An 18,178-nucleotide genomic window follows, 5' to 3' on the forward strand; every position below is an offset into this window, starting at 1 on the left:
CTCATTGTGATGCTTGATATTACTGTCTATGTCACAGCCTTAAGTGTGGAACTGCTATCTGGTTAAAAAAATGAGTACTGACTTCTGGCAGTTTCACAGTTTTTGTGGAACTAGGAGGTTTAATTGAGTTTATGTGTTGACATGGTCTATTTTTTACTGATGATTTTGGTCCTCATGCGGATAATGCCAGCATTCAAGTGCTAAATACCAAGGTTACCAAGAGATGGGGTCGGTAGTTATGGTGTTAGTGAAATTGGTGCTTAACATGCTTTCATTATCTATCAATCAACCATAAATAAAAAAGGCAATCTTAACTATTGTGTTTACAGTGAAAAGGGAAAGCTTTGATTGGCACTGTCAATTTTTGAACTTTGGTATGCAGAAATTATTGTGAACATAAGCAGAACACTGTTGGCTCAAAACAGGAAGCAAATAGATATTTTTAAAAAATGCTGATTTCTTTCTTACTGCCCATGTTTTTCACTATTCCGCTTCTTGCCTTCCTGAACTCGTAACTGCTGCTGATGGCCCCAGAGTTTGCATGCAGTTCTGCCTGATCTGGGTCTTTTTGACCCCAAAGCCTACAATCAGACTCTTTTACACTTACCAGATCCTTGAGCATGGGATCTCTTCCTTTGAAAACCTTTATCATCGTTACATACTATATGTTTCTTGTATTTGAAATGTTTTCTGGTAAGTACATATTATATAGGTACTTTTCCTATTTTTGAATTTTCTTGGTAATAATCTCTAGTAGATGTCTGTCATGAATGGAAACTATCATGCAAGGTTTTGAGATCCGTTAGATTCTAGGCTTGAGGCTCTGTTGTTGACTCTTCCATGACTTTGGGCAGGTTTTTTTAATCTCTGAGTTTCATTATTTGTTAAATGAGGACAATCATTTCAACATATAGTTGTTGAATGAATGATGTGTTTCATAGCTAGTCTACTGATTTCAGAAACGTTGCCAGGGGTTTTGTTTGGCTTTTTGTTTTGTTGCTTTTTAAGAAGGTGGCTATTCTTAATCTTTTAATTTTTTTACTGTATAGATAACAGACAAGAGAGTATCCAGAAGACATGCCATTCTTGAGATGGCAGGTGGTCAGCTTCAAATCAAACCGGTAAATATGTTATTAATGATTCATTTTAACTTTTGTCTCTTACCCTTTCAGTTCCCAAGCAGAGGTGCCTATTTTCTAAGGTTATGGGAATAGGGAATTAATGTCAGAATATATCCTTCTGATTGCCAGAAAATAATTAGGAGATAAATATCTAAACTATGAGTAAAACTATGTATTTTCTCATAGGACAATGCCACATTTACATAATTAGAATTTTAATGAAAGATGACTGCCAGTTCATGTGTACATTACGATTTGGTTTAAAATTGAATACGCCAAATAATATCCAATAAGAAAGCCCATAACTATGTAATGGTTGTTTTTTTGAGCTGGGGTAGTGACCAAAGTAACTTAAATGTTATAGGGATATTTTAACATATTCTCTATCACTGTGTGTAGAGTTGAATAGTTCTGAAATTTAGACCTTGTTCAACTTTGAGGTTTGAAAAATGATTTTAATTTGAAAGTTTTTGTTGAGGGCTAGAATTTTAATTGTTTGCTTTATAGTTTCCTGCTGCAAAATCACTGATGATATGCGGTGACAGCCAGTTTCTAAGAATATACAATGTGATTATTCCTTTTCTTTTGCAGAGTCTATTGTGTAAGAGAATGAAATATGTGCATGAGGGTCCATTTATTTTAGACTAGATCGTATGGTGGTAAAATTTCATGGAATTAAATTCATTATAACCTTTTTAAACCAATTTGTATTTTCATATTTTATATACAACTGCCTGTTATAGCATTAGTTCCTTCTTTTACACAGATAGTACTTGCTTTTTTATCCTATGTTTAACTGTTTCCAAATTTGGAAAGCATCTTTTAAATTTTAGTACTTGGAAGTTTTTTGAATAAAAAATTATTCAATGTATTCACCTTATCACAGCCTTGAATAAATAATCTGTAAAAGGGTTTATGTCTCATCGTCATTCTGCATTATCTTAGTGTCTTGAAAAAGTGTTAATATCTGGAGCCAATATTCCTGTAGGAGCCACTTTATTTACCATTAGTTATTCATCTCTGTATCCTCTCCAGATGACTTATTCTTCTGAGATGACATACTGGATCACAAGGTCCTTGAATATAGGAACTCTGACTAATCTTTGTATCCCTAGTGTTTATCATAGTGCCTAAGACATAGTAGGTATTTAATTAATATTTGCTGAATGCATGAGTAAATGCTGTGGTGAGAACTATCTATGGCATATGTAGGAGTGGGAACATGATAGATTTTTACAAAAGTATGTTCTTCTCTATTGCCCAATTTCTAACACCCTGCCAATGGACTACCATGGCTTAAAATGTTTTTTTTTTTGTTGTTGTTACTAAAGTATATTAAAGGAAAGGATAGAGAGATCTTGAAATTCTTATCCTACCTTTTCTAATAGAACGTGTTTATTAGATTTACTTTTTTCAAAATAGCAATTCTGGCTTAATATTACCCTTGGCTTCTCAAGTGAAGGAACCATTACTTACCACTGATTTTCTACATGATTTAAATTTACTGCTCTATAATTCATATTAACAAAAAGAGGAACTTTATAGCGAGTACTTAATTTTTTTTAAGTAGATCATTTAAATAGTCCTTAATGAGTGGATTTCTAGTTATTTTTATACTAAACCAGAAAGTATCAGCTCCTGCAGTAGAGGAATAGACTTTTCTGGTTTGTGTTGTTAATATTCAAATCCTGCTGATAACTATGCAGATGTTATAGAAAAACAAATCAATAAACTAGTAGTACTTTTCACTCTGTTATGAAGGCAAGCTCTTGATTAATACCTGTTAACTCTTGTTATAGCTTTTTTTTTTTTTTTACCTCTGCTTTTGCTCCAATGATATCTGAAAAATTTATAGTAGTATAATATTTGTAAATGGTGAGTGATTCATTTTAGGAACTTAACATATATAGAAATGATTATTTTTCATTTATATAGATTTAGGGAGTACAGTGCAGTTTTGTTACATGGTTATACTGTGAAATGGTGAAGTCTGGGCTTTTAGTGTAACCATTACCTGAATAGTATACATTGTACCCATTAGGTAATTTCTTAATGCTGTCCCACCTCTCACACTACCACCCTTCTGAGTCTCCAGTGTCTGCTGTGCCACTGTGTCCATTTATTTTGTGAGCAAATTAACCAGTGGAATTGTGGACAACTCAGTAGATATCAGGTTTTCTCTTTACACTCTTTATTTACTCAATGATAAGAAGAAACCCTTCTTATAACAAAATTGACATGGCATTAAATTTTTTTATATCAAAAATAGGTCATTAGAAAACTGTCATATTTACTAATGCATGAATATTTTGAACATTTACATTTTTTCTCAGTGTTAAGGACATTTATATTTTAAAATGTTTTATAAGTTGGCTTTAATAAAGGTGCTTAGTTGGAGTTGTGTCTATACTTGACTGAAAATTATTCAGTTATATTTTGTACTTCTGTGGTTATTCAAAAGAATACTAATAATGTAAAATAAGTATGCCCACATTAAAGATGATTTTATTAGTTGAAAATCTTGAGTTAAATTTTATCCAGTATGTAGTGAGCCAAATTTCCATGTGGGATTTTAGCAGTGTTCAATTATAAAAAGGCTCGTTTTTGAAAATACTCTTCACTTTTACTGAGTCTTTAATTAGATGGTACTCAGATCATAAAACCACTATGTATTACATTAACAGGTGTCTTTTGAGCACAAAACTGTAGTAGAAATAATGCTAGAAGCTAGAGCAAAAATTCCTCATGAGACTAGATATAAAACTAAAATTTGGAATGATTTATTTAAGTTTTACCTCTGTTTGTGATCATTTAAATCTTATTTAGTGTAATTTTCTAAACTTTCCCATAAGTGTGATGTTTAGACATGGGAGAAAGGTAGATCTTTTTTATCCTTTTTTGAGTAACTTTTTTTTTTGACAACTTAGAATGTCACAGCCTTCTGCAGAATGTCTGATCTTAAATACTCAGCAAATTCTAGAATGGGAATGAGAGCCCAGGTTCTTTGAACTCTGTGTAGTATTTTCTTGCTGTTATATTTCTGAAGTCAGGATTCCCTTGGCATTGGGTGTCTCTTCTTTAAAAAAATTTCTTTAAGTTACAACTAATTGATGTTCTATCTTAAGAAGTTTTAGTGCCTTCAGTTGAATAAAATTTTAGAACTGAAAGCAACCTTAGATTTGGACTTATGTGTGTGGAAATTGGATTGGGCCAGGGCTAGCATTGTGTGTCAGTGGGGAAGAGGAATTTTGATCAGTAAATGGTACTGGGACAGTTATCTGTTTGGAAAAAAAAATTAGACCCCTACTGCAGACCCAACAAGCTACTCCAGGTAGATTAAATGTGAGAGTCCAACTATTAAACTCTTAGAATATAATATAGGGAAAAACCCTTATGACTTTAGAGTAGGGAAGGGTTTTTAAACAAGATATAAAAAGCATGAACCATAAAAACAGTTGGAAAAAGCCAATGAAATTAAAATAAGAAACTTCATTTATCAAAAGACACTATAATGAAAATGATAACTACAACAGAGAGAAGATGATTAAAATACATGTAACTGGCACATGTAATTAGGCCATTCATGCATTGACATAAAGAAACTGAGACTGGGGAATTTATAAAGAAAAGAGATTTAGGCTGGGTGCAGTGGCTCACACCTGTAATCCCAACAATTTGGGAGGTGAAGGTGGGCAGATCACTTAAGATCAGAAGTTCAAGACCAGCCTGGCCAACATGGTGAAACCCTGTCTCTACTTAAAATACAAAAATTAGCCAGGCTTGGCCAGGCACAGTGGGTCACGCCTGTAATCCCAGCACTTTGGGAGGCTGAGGCGGGTGGATCACGAGGTCAGGAAATCGAGACCACCCTGGCTAACACGGTGAAACCCCGTCTCTACTAAAAATATAAAAAATTAGCCGGGCATGGTGGCAGGCGCCTGTAGTCCCAGCTCCTCGGGATGCTGAGACAGGAGAATGGTGTGAAACCGGGAGGCGGAGCTTGCAGTGAGCCGAGACCATGCCACTACACTCCAGCCTGGGTGACAGAGCGAGACTCTGTCTCAAAAAAAAAAAAAAAAAAAAAAAATTAGCCTGGCCTGGTGGTGGGTGCCTGTAATCTCAGTTACTCCGGAGGCCAAGGCAGGAGAATTACTTGAACCCCAGGAGGACAGAGATTGCAGTGAGCTGAGATTGCACCACTGTACTCCAGCCTAGGAGACGGATGTCTCAAAAAAAAAAAAAAAAAAAAAAAGAAAAATGGTTTAATTGGCTCATGGGTAGGCTTACAGGAAGCACGGTGCCATCATCTGCTAGGTTTTTGGTGAAGCCTTAGGGAGCTTTCAATCATGGCAGAAGGCAAAGGGGAAATAGGCACGTCACATGTCGAAAGCAGGAGCAAGAGAGAGAGAGTGAGGGGAAGGTGCTACACACTTTTTTCTTCTTTGACTTTTAAGTTCAGGGATACACGTGCAGGGTGTGCAGGTTTATTACATAAGTAAACGTGTGCCATGGTGGTTTACTACACAGATCATTCCATTATCCAGCTATTAAGCCCAGCATCCATTAGCTATTCTCCTGATGTTCTCCCTCCTCCCACCCTCCACTCTTCAGTAGACCCCACTGTGTATTATTTCCCACCCTGTGTCCATATGTTCTCATCATTCAGCTCTCACTTATAAGTGAGAACATGCAGTATTTGGTTTTCTGTTCCTGCATTAGTTTGCTGAGGATAATGGCTTCCAACTCCATCCATGTCCCTTCAGAGGACATGATCTTACTCCTTTTTATGGCCGCATAGTATTCCATGGTGTGTGTGTGTGTGCGTGTATATATATATATACACGCACACACACATACATATCACATTTTCTTTGTCCAGTCCATCATTGATGGGCATTTAGGTTAACTCCATGTCTTTGCTATTGTGAACAAGCCACACACTTTTAAATTACGAGGTCTCACGAGAACTGATGCACTATTCAGAAGATAGCACCAAGCCATGAAGTATTCCCACCCCCGTGATTAAAATACTTCCCACCAGGCCCCACCTCCAGCATTTATGGATTACAATTCAGCATGAGTTTCAGGTGGGGACAAATACCCAAACTATATCATTCTTCCCCTGACCTCTCGCACATCTCATATCCTTCTCACATTGCAAGATACAATCATACCTTCCCAATAATTCTCCAAAGTCTTAACTCATTCCAGCATTACCTCAGAAGGCCAAAGTCTCACCTGAGACAAGGCAAATCTCTTCTATTTATGAGCCTGTAAAATCAAAAGTTATTTACTGCTAAGAAACAATGGGAGTATAGGCATTGAGTAAACATCCCTGTTTCAAAACAAAGGGTCAGTAGGCCCAACACAAGTTCAAAACCCTTCAGGGCGGCCGGGCACGGTGGCTCAAGCCTGTAATCCCAGCACTTTGGGAGGCCGAGATGGGCGGATCACGAGGTCAGGAGATCGAGACCATCCTGGCTAACACGGTGAAACCCCATCTCTACTAAAAATACAAAAAACTAGCCGGGTGAGGTGGCGGGCGTCTGTAGTCCCAGCTACTCGGGAGGCTGAGGCAGGAGAATGGCGTAAACCCGGGAGGCAGAACTTGCAGTGAGCTGAGATCCGGCCACTGCGCTCCAGCCTGGGCGACAGAGCGAGACTCTGTCTCAAAAAAAACAAAAAACAAAACAAAACAAAAAACCCTTCAGGGCAGTCAGTAAATGTCAAAGCTCCAAAGCAATCTTTGACTCTATGTCCATATCCTGGGCACACTGATGCAAAGGGTGGGCTCCCAAGACCTTTGGCAGCTCCACCCCTCTGGCTTTGCAGGGTACATCCCCTGAGGCTGCTCTCACAGGCTGGAGTTGGTAAATATACTATGTTTGGGTCTGGAGGATGGTGGCCCTCTTCTCACCGCTCTACTAGGCAGTGTCCCAAGTGAGGACTCTGTGTGGGACCTCCCACCCCACATTTATTCTCTGCACTGCCCTAGTAGAAGTTCTCTTGTAAGGGATTTGCCCTTGCAGCAGGCTTCTGCCTGGATACCCAGGCTTTTCCGTACATCCTCTGAAATCTAGGTGGAAGCTGCCAAGAATCCACCACGCTAGTACTCTATGCACCCACTGACTTAACACCATGTGAGAGCTGTCAAGGCTTATGGCGTGCATCCTCCAAAGTGGCAGCTCAAGCTGTACGTGGGTCCTTTGAGCCATGGCCAGAGCCAAAGCAGTGGGAATGTGGATAGAACTGTCCCAAGGACATGCAGGGCAGCCGGGCCCTGGTACTGTCCCATGAGATCATGCTTCTCTCATAGGCCTCTGGGCCTGTCATAAGAGGGGCTGCTATGAAGGTCTCTGAAATGCATTTGAGGCCTTTTCTCCATTTTCTTGGATATGGAGAAATAATTCTTGGAATAATTCTTGGATATGGAAGAATAATTATATAATTCTTGGATATTATAATTTGTTTGTTTGTTTTTTGAGATGGAGTCTTGCTCTGTCGCCCAAGCTGGAGTGTAGTTGCATGATCTCAGCTCACTGCAACCTCTGCCTCCTGGATTCAAGGTTCAACCTGCCTCAGCCTCCCAAGTAGCTGGGATTACAGTCACATGCCACCATGCCCAGCTAATTTTTTGTAGTTTTAGTGGAGATGAGGTTTCGCCATGTTAACCAGCCTGGTCTCGAACTCCTGACCTCAGGTAATCCACCCGCCTTGGCCTCCCAAAGTACTGGGATTACAGGTGTGAGCCACCGTGCCTAGCCTGACTTTTATTTTAGTTGTGCACATATTTCTAGCAAGTGGTTGCTTCACAGCCTCCTTGAATCCTTCTCCTGAAAAAGCTTTTTATTTCTCTGCCACATGGCTAGGCTACAAATTTATCAAGCTTTTGCACTCTGCTTCCTATTTAAATATGTGTTGCAACTTTAAGTCATTTCTTTGCTTATGCATTTGAGTGCAGGTTGTTAGAAGCAACCAGGCTACTTCTTGAACACTTTGCTGCTTAGAGGTTTCCTCTACCAGATTCCCTAAATCATCTTTCTTTAGGTAAGACTTCCACAGATCCCTAGGACATGAACCAAGTGCAGCCAAGGTCTCTGCTAAGGCATAACATACTTGACCTTTGTTCTAGTTCCCAATAAGTTTCTCATTTCCATCTGAGACCTCCTTAGCCTGGACTTCCTTGTCCATATCACTATCAGCATTTTGGTCACAAATTTGCTGATCATTTGGTCATTTAACCAATCTCTTAGAAATTCCAAACTTTCTCTCATCTTCCTGTCTTCTTCTCAGCCTTCCAAACTCTTCTAACTGCTGCCTGTTAGGCAGTTCTGAAGTCACTTCCACACTTTTAGGTATCTTTGTAGCAATGCCCCAATTCCAGTCCCAATTTTCTGTATTAGGCCATTCTTAATATTGCTATAAACTGAGACTGAGTAATTTATAAAAAGAGGTTTAACTGGCTCACAGTTTTGCAGACTTTACATGAAATGAAGCACGGTGCCGGCATCTGCTCGGATTCTAGAGAGGCCTCAGGAAGCTTACAATCATGGAAAAAGGCAAAGGGGGAACCAGCACATCATATGTTGAAAGCAGGAGCAAGCAAGAGAGAGTGGAAGGGTGATATGGTTTGGATTTGTGTTCCTGCCCAAATCTCGTGTTGAATTGTAATCTCCAGTGTTGGAGGAGTGGCCTGGTGGGAGGTGATTAGATCATGGTGGCATTGGATTTCCCCCTTGCTGTTCTCACGATAGTGAGTGAGTTCTCACGAGATCTGGTTGTTTAAACGTTTGTAGCACTTCTCCCTTCTCTCTCTTTCTCCTGCTCCAGCAATATAGTATTTGCCTGCTTCCCCTTTGCCTTCCACCATGATTGAAAGTTTCCTGAGGCCTCCCCAGCCATGCTGTCTGTACAGACTACAGAACTGTGGGTCAATTAAACCTCTTGTTGTTGTTGTTTTTAATAAATTACCCAGTCTTAGGTGAAAACAGACTAATACAGAGTGGGAGGTGCCCGCTCTGTATTAGTTAAATGACCAGATCTCACGAGAACTCATTATCTTTAAGACAGCACCAAGCCATGAGGCATCTGCCCCTATAATCCAAGCACCTCCTGCCAGGCCCCACTTCCAGCATTATGGGTTGCAATTCCCCATGAGATTTGGCCAGTGACACATATCTGAGCTATATCAGGAAGGCTATCCAAAACATATGACAGATGCCTTTAATCAGTGAGAAAAAAATAAAGAATCCAGTAGAAAAATGGGCTAAAGACTTGAGTTGCACATTAGAAACCTGACTAGCTAATAACCTTGTTTATATTAATATGGTTTCAATAAAATGCCCATTATCTTGAAATAGATTGATATATTTATTCAGCAGCTTATTGTAGCTGCACTGTCTACAAGGTGCAATTTAAAGACATTTAGAGAATTTCTAACACTGATTTTAATTGTTAGTGGAAGTTTAAAGATCTTGAAAATCAGAATGAGATGGACAAGTGACTTCTAGTTCATTCATTTTATCTTAATGTTTGTCAAATATCACTTATTCTCTGTTCCCTCATCAGTCACAAATTCTTTGATCTACTAAAGCAAGGTATCTATACAAGTGTAATGAAATGTCAAGAGGGAAATTTTAGTTAAAAATATTTGTAAAATTACATAAATGAATATAGCAAATGTTTTGTTATGATGATCCCATCTGTATACTGCATACCTCAAATTATATTTAAGTGATTAAATGTTTTTCTACTTTTCTTTAACTTGGAAATCCAAACTTACCACCAAATAAAAAAATAGCTTTGACAAGGAGAGTTGAATGCAATAGGGCAATTTGTACTTTTACACTGGATGACTTTCTGCCTTTTTCCCTCTAATATGTCTCCTATAAAAAATGCTGTAGCTCTGCAGCAGTTCTTGGAAATGGTGCATGAGGAGATGGTGCTAGCTCATGAGGAGAGGATGTTAGCTTTTTTATATGTCATTTATTTATTTTTATTTTTTTGGTGGTTTCCTCTTTATTGATGTGCCTCCTACCTTTCCCCCCACAATTTCAGTCCCTTCCAACTACCCCCAAAAAAGAAGGTAGTGAAAGGAAGGGATTGCTGGGGTTCTGAGCCCCTTGGGCAGTCAGAAAGGGAACAGAAACCAAAACAATCACTGGATGTGACAGAGACTGACAATCAAGAAGTCTAAAGCAGGATGGGAAAGGCAGGCAGAGAAAGGGGAAGAAAGGAGAAAGGAGAGGTACAAGATGCCAACTCCACCATTACCCCTCCTAAGAGAGGCTGGGGAGAAAGCCTCAAACATTAAGAAGTGCCCGTCCTGAATAAGGGAGGTGGTGTTTGAGCTTGAAGGAGGAGGAGGTCAAGAAAAGGGGGCCACCTCTCTCTTTGTAGAACGAGACCCCCCTCCAGCTGAGGGACAGCAGCTTCACAGACCGTACACACTTTCGTCACTGTAGGCAATGTAGAGAAAGAAGTCTTCTTCATGGTGTTCCTGGTAGAGCTGACCCATTGTGGCACTGGTGGGTGGAATGACATTGTTGACAAAGAAAAACAAGGCATCCTCAGCTCGGAGATGAATTCGCTTCCGGATCAAGAAGTAGAACTGACCAACTGTGAGATCAGAAGGCACCAGGTATTTCTTTTTGTCCAGGTCTCCTATCCGAGCTTTGGGAGCCTTTTCTACTATCACCGGCACCCGGTCCGGGTATTTCTTTCGGATTTTCTCGCCCTCAGAGCGGCGTTTCTCGAACGGATGCTCTTCTTTGTACACGAACTTCATCCTCCCGGGAACCGGGCTGGACCGGGCTGGGCTGAGGGAACCCGGGGGGGCCGGGACGGGGGGCGGCGGCGACGGCCTATATGTCATTTAAATTTAATCTACAGCCTAGTATCAGCAGAGAGAAAAGACATTACAAAGGCAAACTGATGATGATGTTCTTTGTAAATGACTGTATCACCAGTGATTGGTTATGCCCTCAGGGTAAATTCATAGCTGTCAGTGCTTTTATTTCATTTTAATAAAATCTTACTCACTTGGGGGTCTTGGATGATTGAGGCAGTAGCTCTATAACTACATATAAGTTGCAGTTTTTCTTTTTTGCCTTTTGTTATTGACTCTCAAAATATACGTCTTTGGGTGCTTGTTATTTTTTTTATTGCACAAAGTTCTTGAATTGAGATTGTTTTTCTTCTCTTGAAATGAAAAGTGTACTTGTGAAATATCTGGAAGATCCTATAATAATAGCCTTCCTCAACTTATTTTGTTAAAAAAAAGCTATCCAAATTAAAAAAAAAAAAAAACACTGAAAATAAGGTGCTTTTGGGGGTATACATCTATCATTCTTTGATATTTAATGATAACTCTAAGAGAAAGCTGTAGGAAATTGATTTGTATTTTAGTTCCATTTTTTGCAGGGATAATGCATCCTTTGCACCACTTTTAAAGTTATAGCATAACCTATTGAAGTTTGAATTTATAATCTCATGAATTTGTTAAAAGGCACACACCAACATTACGTCTCTCGTGTAGGTAGTTATATCTTTTAATCACAGTAGGGTTGGGTTTGCCAATATTTTTCTGCCCCTTGTTTGCTTTTAGAATCAAAGTTAAACTTGTCTCATAAAGCAGTTGGGGATCCTTAACACTTTTGTGATATGAAGAAAAGTTTGAATATTCAGAAAAAGGGGTTTTGGCAGGGATTGAAAAGATTTTTAATTATTGATTGCACTTTTGAAATATTACAAGTCCAATTCAATCGCCTTTCTATAATAATTAAATACTCTCAAGCCAGGTGCAGAGGCTCATGCTTGTATTCCCAGCACTTTGGGAGGCCAAGGCAGGTAGATCACTTTAGGCCAGGAGTTTGAGACCAGCCTGGCCAAGGTGGTGAAACCCCAGCTCTACTAAATATACAAAAATTAGCCAGTTGTGGTGGCGGGCGCCTGTAGTCCCAGCTGCTCAGGGGGCTGTGGCACAAGAATTGCTTGAACCTGGAGGCAGAGGTTGCAGTGAGTAGAGATCATGCCACCGCGCTCCAGCCTGGGTATAAATAAATACTTTCAAACAGGCTGCACATACATACACGTAAACATACTTTAAAAAAATCTATTTGGTGTTATTAGGTGATTGTCTATTTTGGCCATATTTACAAATGTATTGCTGTAAAGTATTTACAGTATTCTGTTATTTTTCAAAACTTTTATGTTTTATATAATTATGTCATTGTTTTCATTCCTAATTTTTTGGTGTGTAATCTTCCTTTTTGTTTATTAATATTGTTAGATTTTTGTATACTTTGTAACTTTTTAAAAACTACCTTTTGGACTTCATGTACGTGTAGCATTTTAGTTGGAGCATATGTAGTTTGACATTGATTTTTTAACTTATTCAGTGAGTAATACAAATTTAGGTTTACATTAGAGGATCAAACATTAGACTTTAATGTCATTTTTACTCTTCATTTTGGAATCTCCTGTATGAACAGTTTTAGGAAAAGGAAAAGATGATCATGGACCATACTTATGGGTTCACTTTCTTTGTGGCTGGATTTGCTGACTACCAATGTTTAACCAACTATAATTTAAATATTAAGTGCTTTCCACTGAGGAAAATATACTCAAACAGAATATTGCATTATCTTTGGGTTTGTGATACGTTTGTAAAGAAATGTAGTTTCCTTAAGCATTTTACCTTTTCCACTCTTACAGTTTTATGCCTTTGTATTTAACATCCTAGCCTTTGTAAGTTTGGGACTATGTCAGTATTTAACGTTGTTTAGAGACTCATCTGAATTTTTTTAATGCTCATGAGTAAAAACATGAGCATTAAAGGCCTTAGCCTATAAATGCCTATAACATGAGCATTATAGGCCTTAGCCTATAATCAGAAGCAAGCCTCACTTAAAGAATATTCAGAGTTCAGACCAAAGCTATGTGGATTCCTGTTCTGACTCTTGCTTCTCCTGTTAGTTCAACATTCCTGACTCTGATGACCATGACATACTCAAGGAAAGGGAGCCTTTGCCCAAAAGGATGAGGAATACAGGGCACGATTCCCAAGTTCAGCAGTGGACACAAGCTCAGAGCCTGTGGATTTGTTGTGTGCTTGTTGCACTCAAAAGCTCAACCTGCTAAGAGCCAGAGGACAGCTTTGAGAGAGAGAAATTAGGAGTGGCTGTTAGCATGGTGAAAGATTTCTAAACATTGTTAAAATTATAACTTGAATTTAAATATCAAACATTCACTACTCTTTTTAGGAATACAATATTGCATAAATCACACTGCATCTCCATTCTTATGCAATCTTGTGTATAGTTTGACTAATAAAATAATGGCCAACCAAATTTGTATCATCTCTGTTTTAAATTTCTACCTCTGCTCTTTATCTCCAAGTTTTATTTTACTGCTTTCTTGTAACACAGATTTAAAGGATAGAAATATGATGTATGGCCAGATTCTCATGAAATTGAATGGTCAGAACCAGGTGGATTATATTCATTCTAGCTTCAAAGATGTGTCTTTTTTGTTGTTATTATTGCTCAGCATATGTCCATTCCCAGGGTGGTAATTACTTTGCTGTGATATCTGCAGAAAAAGTCTCATTTAAACTGATGAAATAGATAGAAGGAAGGGTAATAGAGATAGGTGCTCTATATAAGATTGTGCTTTAAAAAAAAAAAAAAACAACAACACAAAGATCTGCACTATGTAGATTACCTTGTCATATCCTAAAGCTTATTTATTATAAAAACCCAGTGATATTGATGACAAAAAGACTATTTGACTCATGGAAATGGCCAATTTTAGCTTGAATCTGGTTAGAATTTTTAAGGCACCTCGTAATAGGTCTTTTTTGTTTTTTGAAGCAACTCTTGTTATCTTTGCTAACATGGAAATAGTGGCAAACATAATTTAAAATAGTGGATATTGCAATAGTTCTAACTTTGAGATCTCTTTACTACTTTGATTTGAATGTGGATGATCTTCATAGTGGGAATTTCATTTAAACAAATAAGATGATTCCTCTTTCAGGAGGTAGAAAGAAAGCCATGTTGTTTGTTTGAGAGATTTGATTAGAATCTTCCTTCCCATATGTCTTAGTTCATTTTGTGCTGCAATAACAGAATACCCGAGGCTGGGTAATTTATAATGAACAGACATTTATTTGGCTCACCGTTCTGGAACCTGCAAAGTCTAAAATGCCGGGGCCACATCTGGTGAGAGCCTTTTTGCTGCATCATAATGTGGTGGAAGGCATTACATGGAGAGAGAGGATGCATGAGACAGTAAGCAAGAGAGGACCAAACTTGCATTTATGACAGACCCGCTCTTGAGATAGCAAACTTGCTCCCGAGATAATGAATCCACTCTTGTGATAATGTCATTAATCCATCCATTCGTGAGGACATTTCCCTTATGACCTACATGTTAAAGGTCCTACTTGTCAGCGCTGTTGCCTTAGGGTTGGAGTTTCCAACAAATGGACTTTGGGGGACACATTCAAACCATAGCATTGTAGTTTCTTATTTTTTAATTGTAGTAAGAAATTAGTAGGAGAAAATAAATGGTAAGAAAACTAGCCATTGTCAGGAGATTAGTACATTTTGGATATGGAAATTGGGAGACTCAGTTTTTCCATACTAAGAATTATTTTTCATGTTTCTTCTTGTGATGTCCAGTTGTCTCTATTAAGCAAAATAGAAGGCTCTTTTAACCAGTTAGTTGATAACTTTGCTTTTTTTCTTTGATTCCTGGAGAAATGGGAGGTATACCATAGCTTCTTTTCTCTTTTATATAAAATTATGGTACTCATAAGAGTTAGATTTATTAAACTTTTAAGTCTAAGTTTATGCTTAAATTGTTTTGATACCAAAGTTGTGAATTCATATTTAATTTAATTGTATTTTTGTCATAATTTTGAGTTACAACATTATTGTATTATATTCTTTTTAACATTTAATTATATTCTTTTTAAATTTGTTAGATACACACAAATCCGTGTTTTTATCAGTCTTCAGAGAAGAGTCAGCTCTTACCATTGAAGACAAATCTATGGTGCTATTTGAATCCTGGAGAGAGTTTTTCTTTGTTAGTTGACAAATACATTTTCCGCGTTCTCTCCATACCCTCTGAAGTGGAAATGGAATGTACCTTAAGGTAAGTCTTGATGAAATGAGAGTAAGAATGTTATTTTTAATCTAATTCCTCAGCCATCACAAATCCTTCGGTAGGAACCAGTAGAAACCGTTAAACTGGAGATAGAGTAGGTGTGTAATGTATGTGTACACGTGTGTGTGTGCATGCACATGCATGTATGTGTGTTTTGTGCACACGCACATGTGTATCTATTTCTGGAAAACATTTGACTTTGGAAACTTACTATGCCTTGATAGCAGTTGCTCCCATAGGTGGTATCTTTTACCGTCGTATTCAGAATGTATTTTCCATCTGACAGTATTCAATAAGTTAATTTGAAATTGACTACCTTTTCCTCATTTTTTTACCTTTTTGAATTTTATTAAGGTATTAACTTCCGACTTACACTTGTCTAACTCCTCTTTCTTATAAAAATAGCAGAAAATATAGAACAGAGAAACTGAGGAAATGTATTAGAATAAGTATACTGATGTCTGGCTTACAGTTAAAATTCATACACTAGGTTTTTTAGTTTCATTACGAGATCACTTGGCTTCATTTCAGCTTTTAAATTATAGAATGCATAAACTAGACTTATAGAAGTAGATGGACAGAATTATACGGAGTATGTTCTCTGATAGCAATGGTATTAATTCAGAAACCATTAATAATAGCTACACAAATATACAAATATTTTGAAATTAAATAACACATTTCTAAATTACCCTTGGATCAAAGAGAAGTCATAGGGAAATTGGAAAACATTTTGAACAGAGTGATATTGAAAACAGCATAAAAATTTGTGAGATGCAGCTAAATTGACCCTTAGGGGGACGTTTATAGTCGAATGCCTGTATTAGAAGAGAAGAAATCTATAAAACCAGTGATCTGTGCTTCTACTTTGGGAGGATAGACAAAAAGCAAATTAATCTCAAAGAAAAATAGAAAAAAAGTAAGAAGTAGAAGTCAGTGAAATGAAAAATGAACAAAAAGAAAATCAGTAAAGCTATGGGCTGGTTTGGTGAAAAGATTAATAAAATTGATGAAACTGTAGTAAAGCTTCCCAAGAAAAAAGTGAGAAAACATAAATTATCAATATCAACAGTAGAAGAGGGGATATCATTACTGATACTATAGACCTTAGAAGAATAATGAGGAAATATTATGTAAAACTTTATGCCAATGAATTTGGCAGTTGAAATGAATGGGTACATTTCTTAAAAAACAAAATGAATTCAGGAAAAATAGACATCTGATGAATTCTATATTTATTTAAAAAATTGAATTCATAATTTAAGTATTTCCTGTAAGGATCTTCACTGATGAATTCTGTTAAACTTACAAGGAAGAAATAATGCCAATATTATTCTTTTTTCTCAAAAAATAGAAGAGGATATACTTCCCAGCTCATTTTAGGAAGCTTCTATAATTTAGACACTAAAATCAGATAAGATTTTACAAAAAACCCTCAAAACTATGGACCAATATTCCTCATAATAAAGTATTTACAAATCAAATCCAGCAATATGTAAAAAGGATAATACTCTATTACCAAGTGGGGCTTGTCCAAGGGATACAAGGTTAGTTTATCATATAAAAATCAAAGCAGTTCACCATAACAGACTAAAGAACTATCATTTTAATAGATGCTCAAAAATAATTTTGACAAAATTCAACACCTGTTCATGATTTTTAAAATTTTTGAGAAAACAAGGAAAAGAAGGAAACTTTTTTCCTACAAAAAACCTATTAGTGAAATGTTGAAAGTTCTCCCCCTAAGATTGGGAATACAACAAAGATAAAATATATCAGATTTGAAAAGAAGAAGTAAAACTGTGTTTATTTGCAGATGACATGGTTGTGTGTTTAGAAAATCCTGAGGAATCTACCAAAAAGAAAAGCAAGTCACAAAACGGTGTCTATTATATGATTACATTTATATTAAATTCTGTAATAAGTAAATTAATCTGTTAAATAGAAATTTAATCAATGGTTGTTTCCAAGGGGATTGACTAGTAAGAAGCTACAAAGGAACTTTTTGTTTGGCTTTGTTTCAGCTTTTAAACAAATATGGACATACTCTGTGTCTTGTTAAGGGTGCAGATTATGTGGGTGTATGCATTTGTCAAAACTAATCAAATTTCACACTTCAGATATGTGCATTTCAATTTTTTTTTTTTTTTTTTTTTTTTTGAGACGGAGTCTTGCTCTGTCACCCGGGCTGGGGTGCAGTGGCCGGATCTCAGCTCACTGCAAGCTCTGCCTCCCGGGTTCACGCCATTCTCCTGCCTCAGCCTCCGGAGTAGCTGGGACTATAGGCGCCCGCCACCTCGCCCAGCTAGTTTTTTGTATTTTTTAGTAGAAATGGAGTTTCACCGTGTTAGCCAGGATGGTCTCGATCTCCTGACCTCGTGATCCGCCCGTCTCGGCCTCCCAAAGTGCTGGGATTACAGGCTTGAGCCACCGCGCCCGGCCCAGATATGTGCATTTCATATATAAATTATATCTTAAAAATGCTTAAATGTAAGTGGAAAAAAATGTCAGGAAGTTGCTTTTTAGTTAAATGAAATTCATTAACCATTGATTACTACATTAAAATACATGTCTTTTTCTCTTATCATACATGTATGAGGCATGCTATTTTAAACTAGCTGTTGAAATGAGACATGTAAAGCAGTGATTTTTTTGTTACAATAAACTTTCATAATAGAATTACATAATTTTTTCAAAAATTAGGAAAGTGTGCATCCTTATGAAACACAGTATGGTCATTGCCTGATAACTTATTTAAACTATTATATGTCTATTTAAATTTCATTTATATTGATTCAAATTAGCTTATTCCCTTAGCGTGAAAGACCAGTGTCTTTAAGGCCAGTGTCACACTTTAAATATATCAGGTTATGGGATTAGTG

General features: G+C 37.2%; 2 protein-coding genes across 2 annotated transcripts in view; one reads left to right on the forward strand and one right to left on the reverse strand.

The window, feature by feature from the left end:
- APLF (aprataxin and PNKP like factor) overlaps positions 1-18,178 on the forward strand; it is a 105,962-nt gene that overhangs the window by 21,774 nt on the left and 66,010 nt on the right. The window contains 2 exon segments of the mRNA XM_023224018.2: positions 1,050-1,121; positions 15,112-15,284. Coding sequence (XP_023079786.2) covers positions 1,050-1,121; positions 15,112-15,284 — 245 coding nt within the window.
- LOC111550541 (gamma-aminobutyric acid receptor-associated protein) lies at positions 10,120-10,979 on the reverse strand. Its single transcript, XM_023224019.1, has one exon. It carries the CDS (start codon positions 10,906-10,908, stop codon positions 10,555-10,557), a length of 354 nt encoding a protein of 117 aa, XP_023079787.1. The 5' UTR covers positions 10,909-10,979; the 3' UTR covers positions 10,120-10,554.

The sequence above is a fragment of the Piliocolobus tephrosceles genome, chromosome 15 (genome assembly GCF_002776525.5).
Source record: "Piliocolobus tephrosceles isolate RC106 chromosome 15, ASM277652v3, whole genome shotgun sequence".
Classification (NCBI taxonomy): domain Eukaryota; kingdom Metazoa; phylum Chordata; class Mammalia; order Primates; family Cercopithecidae; genus Piliocolobus; species Piliocolobus tephrosceles.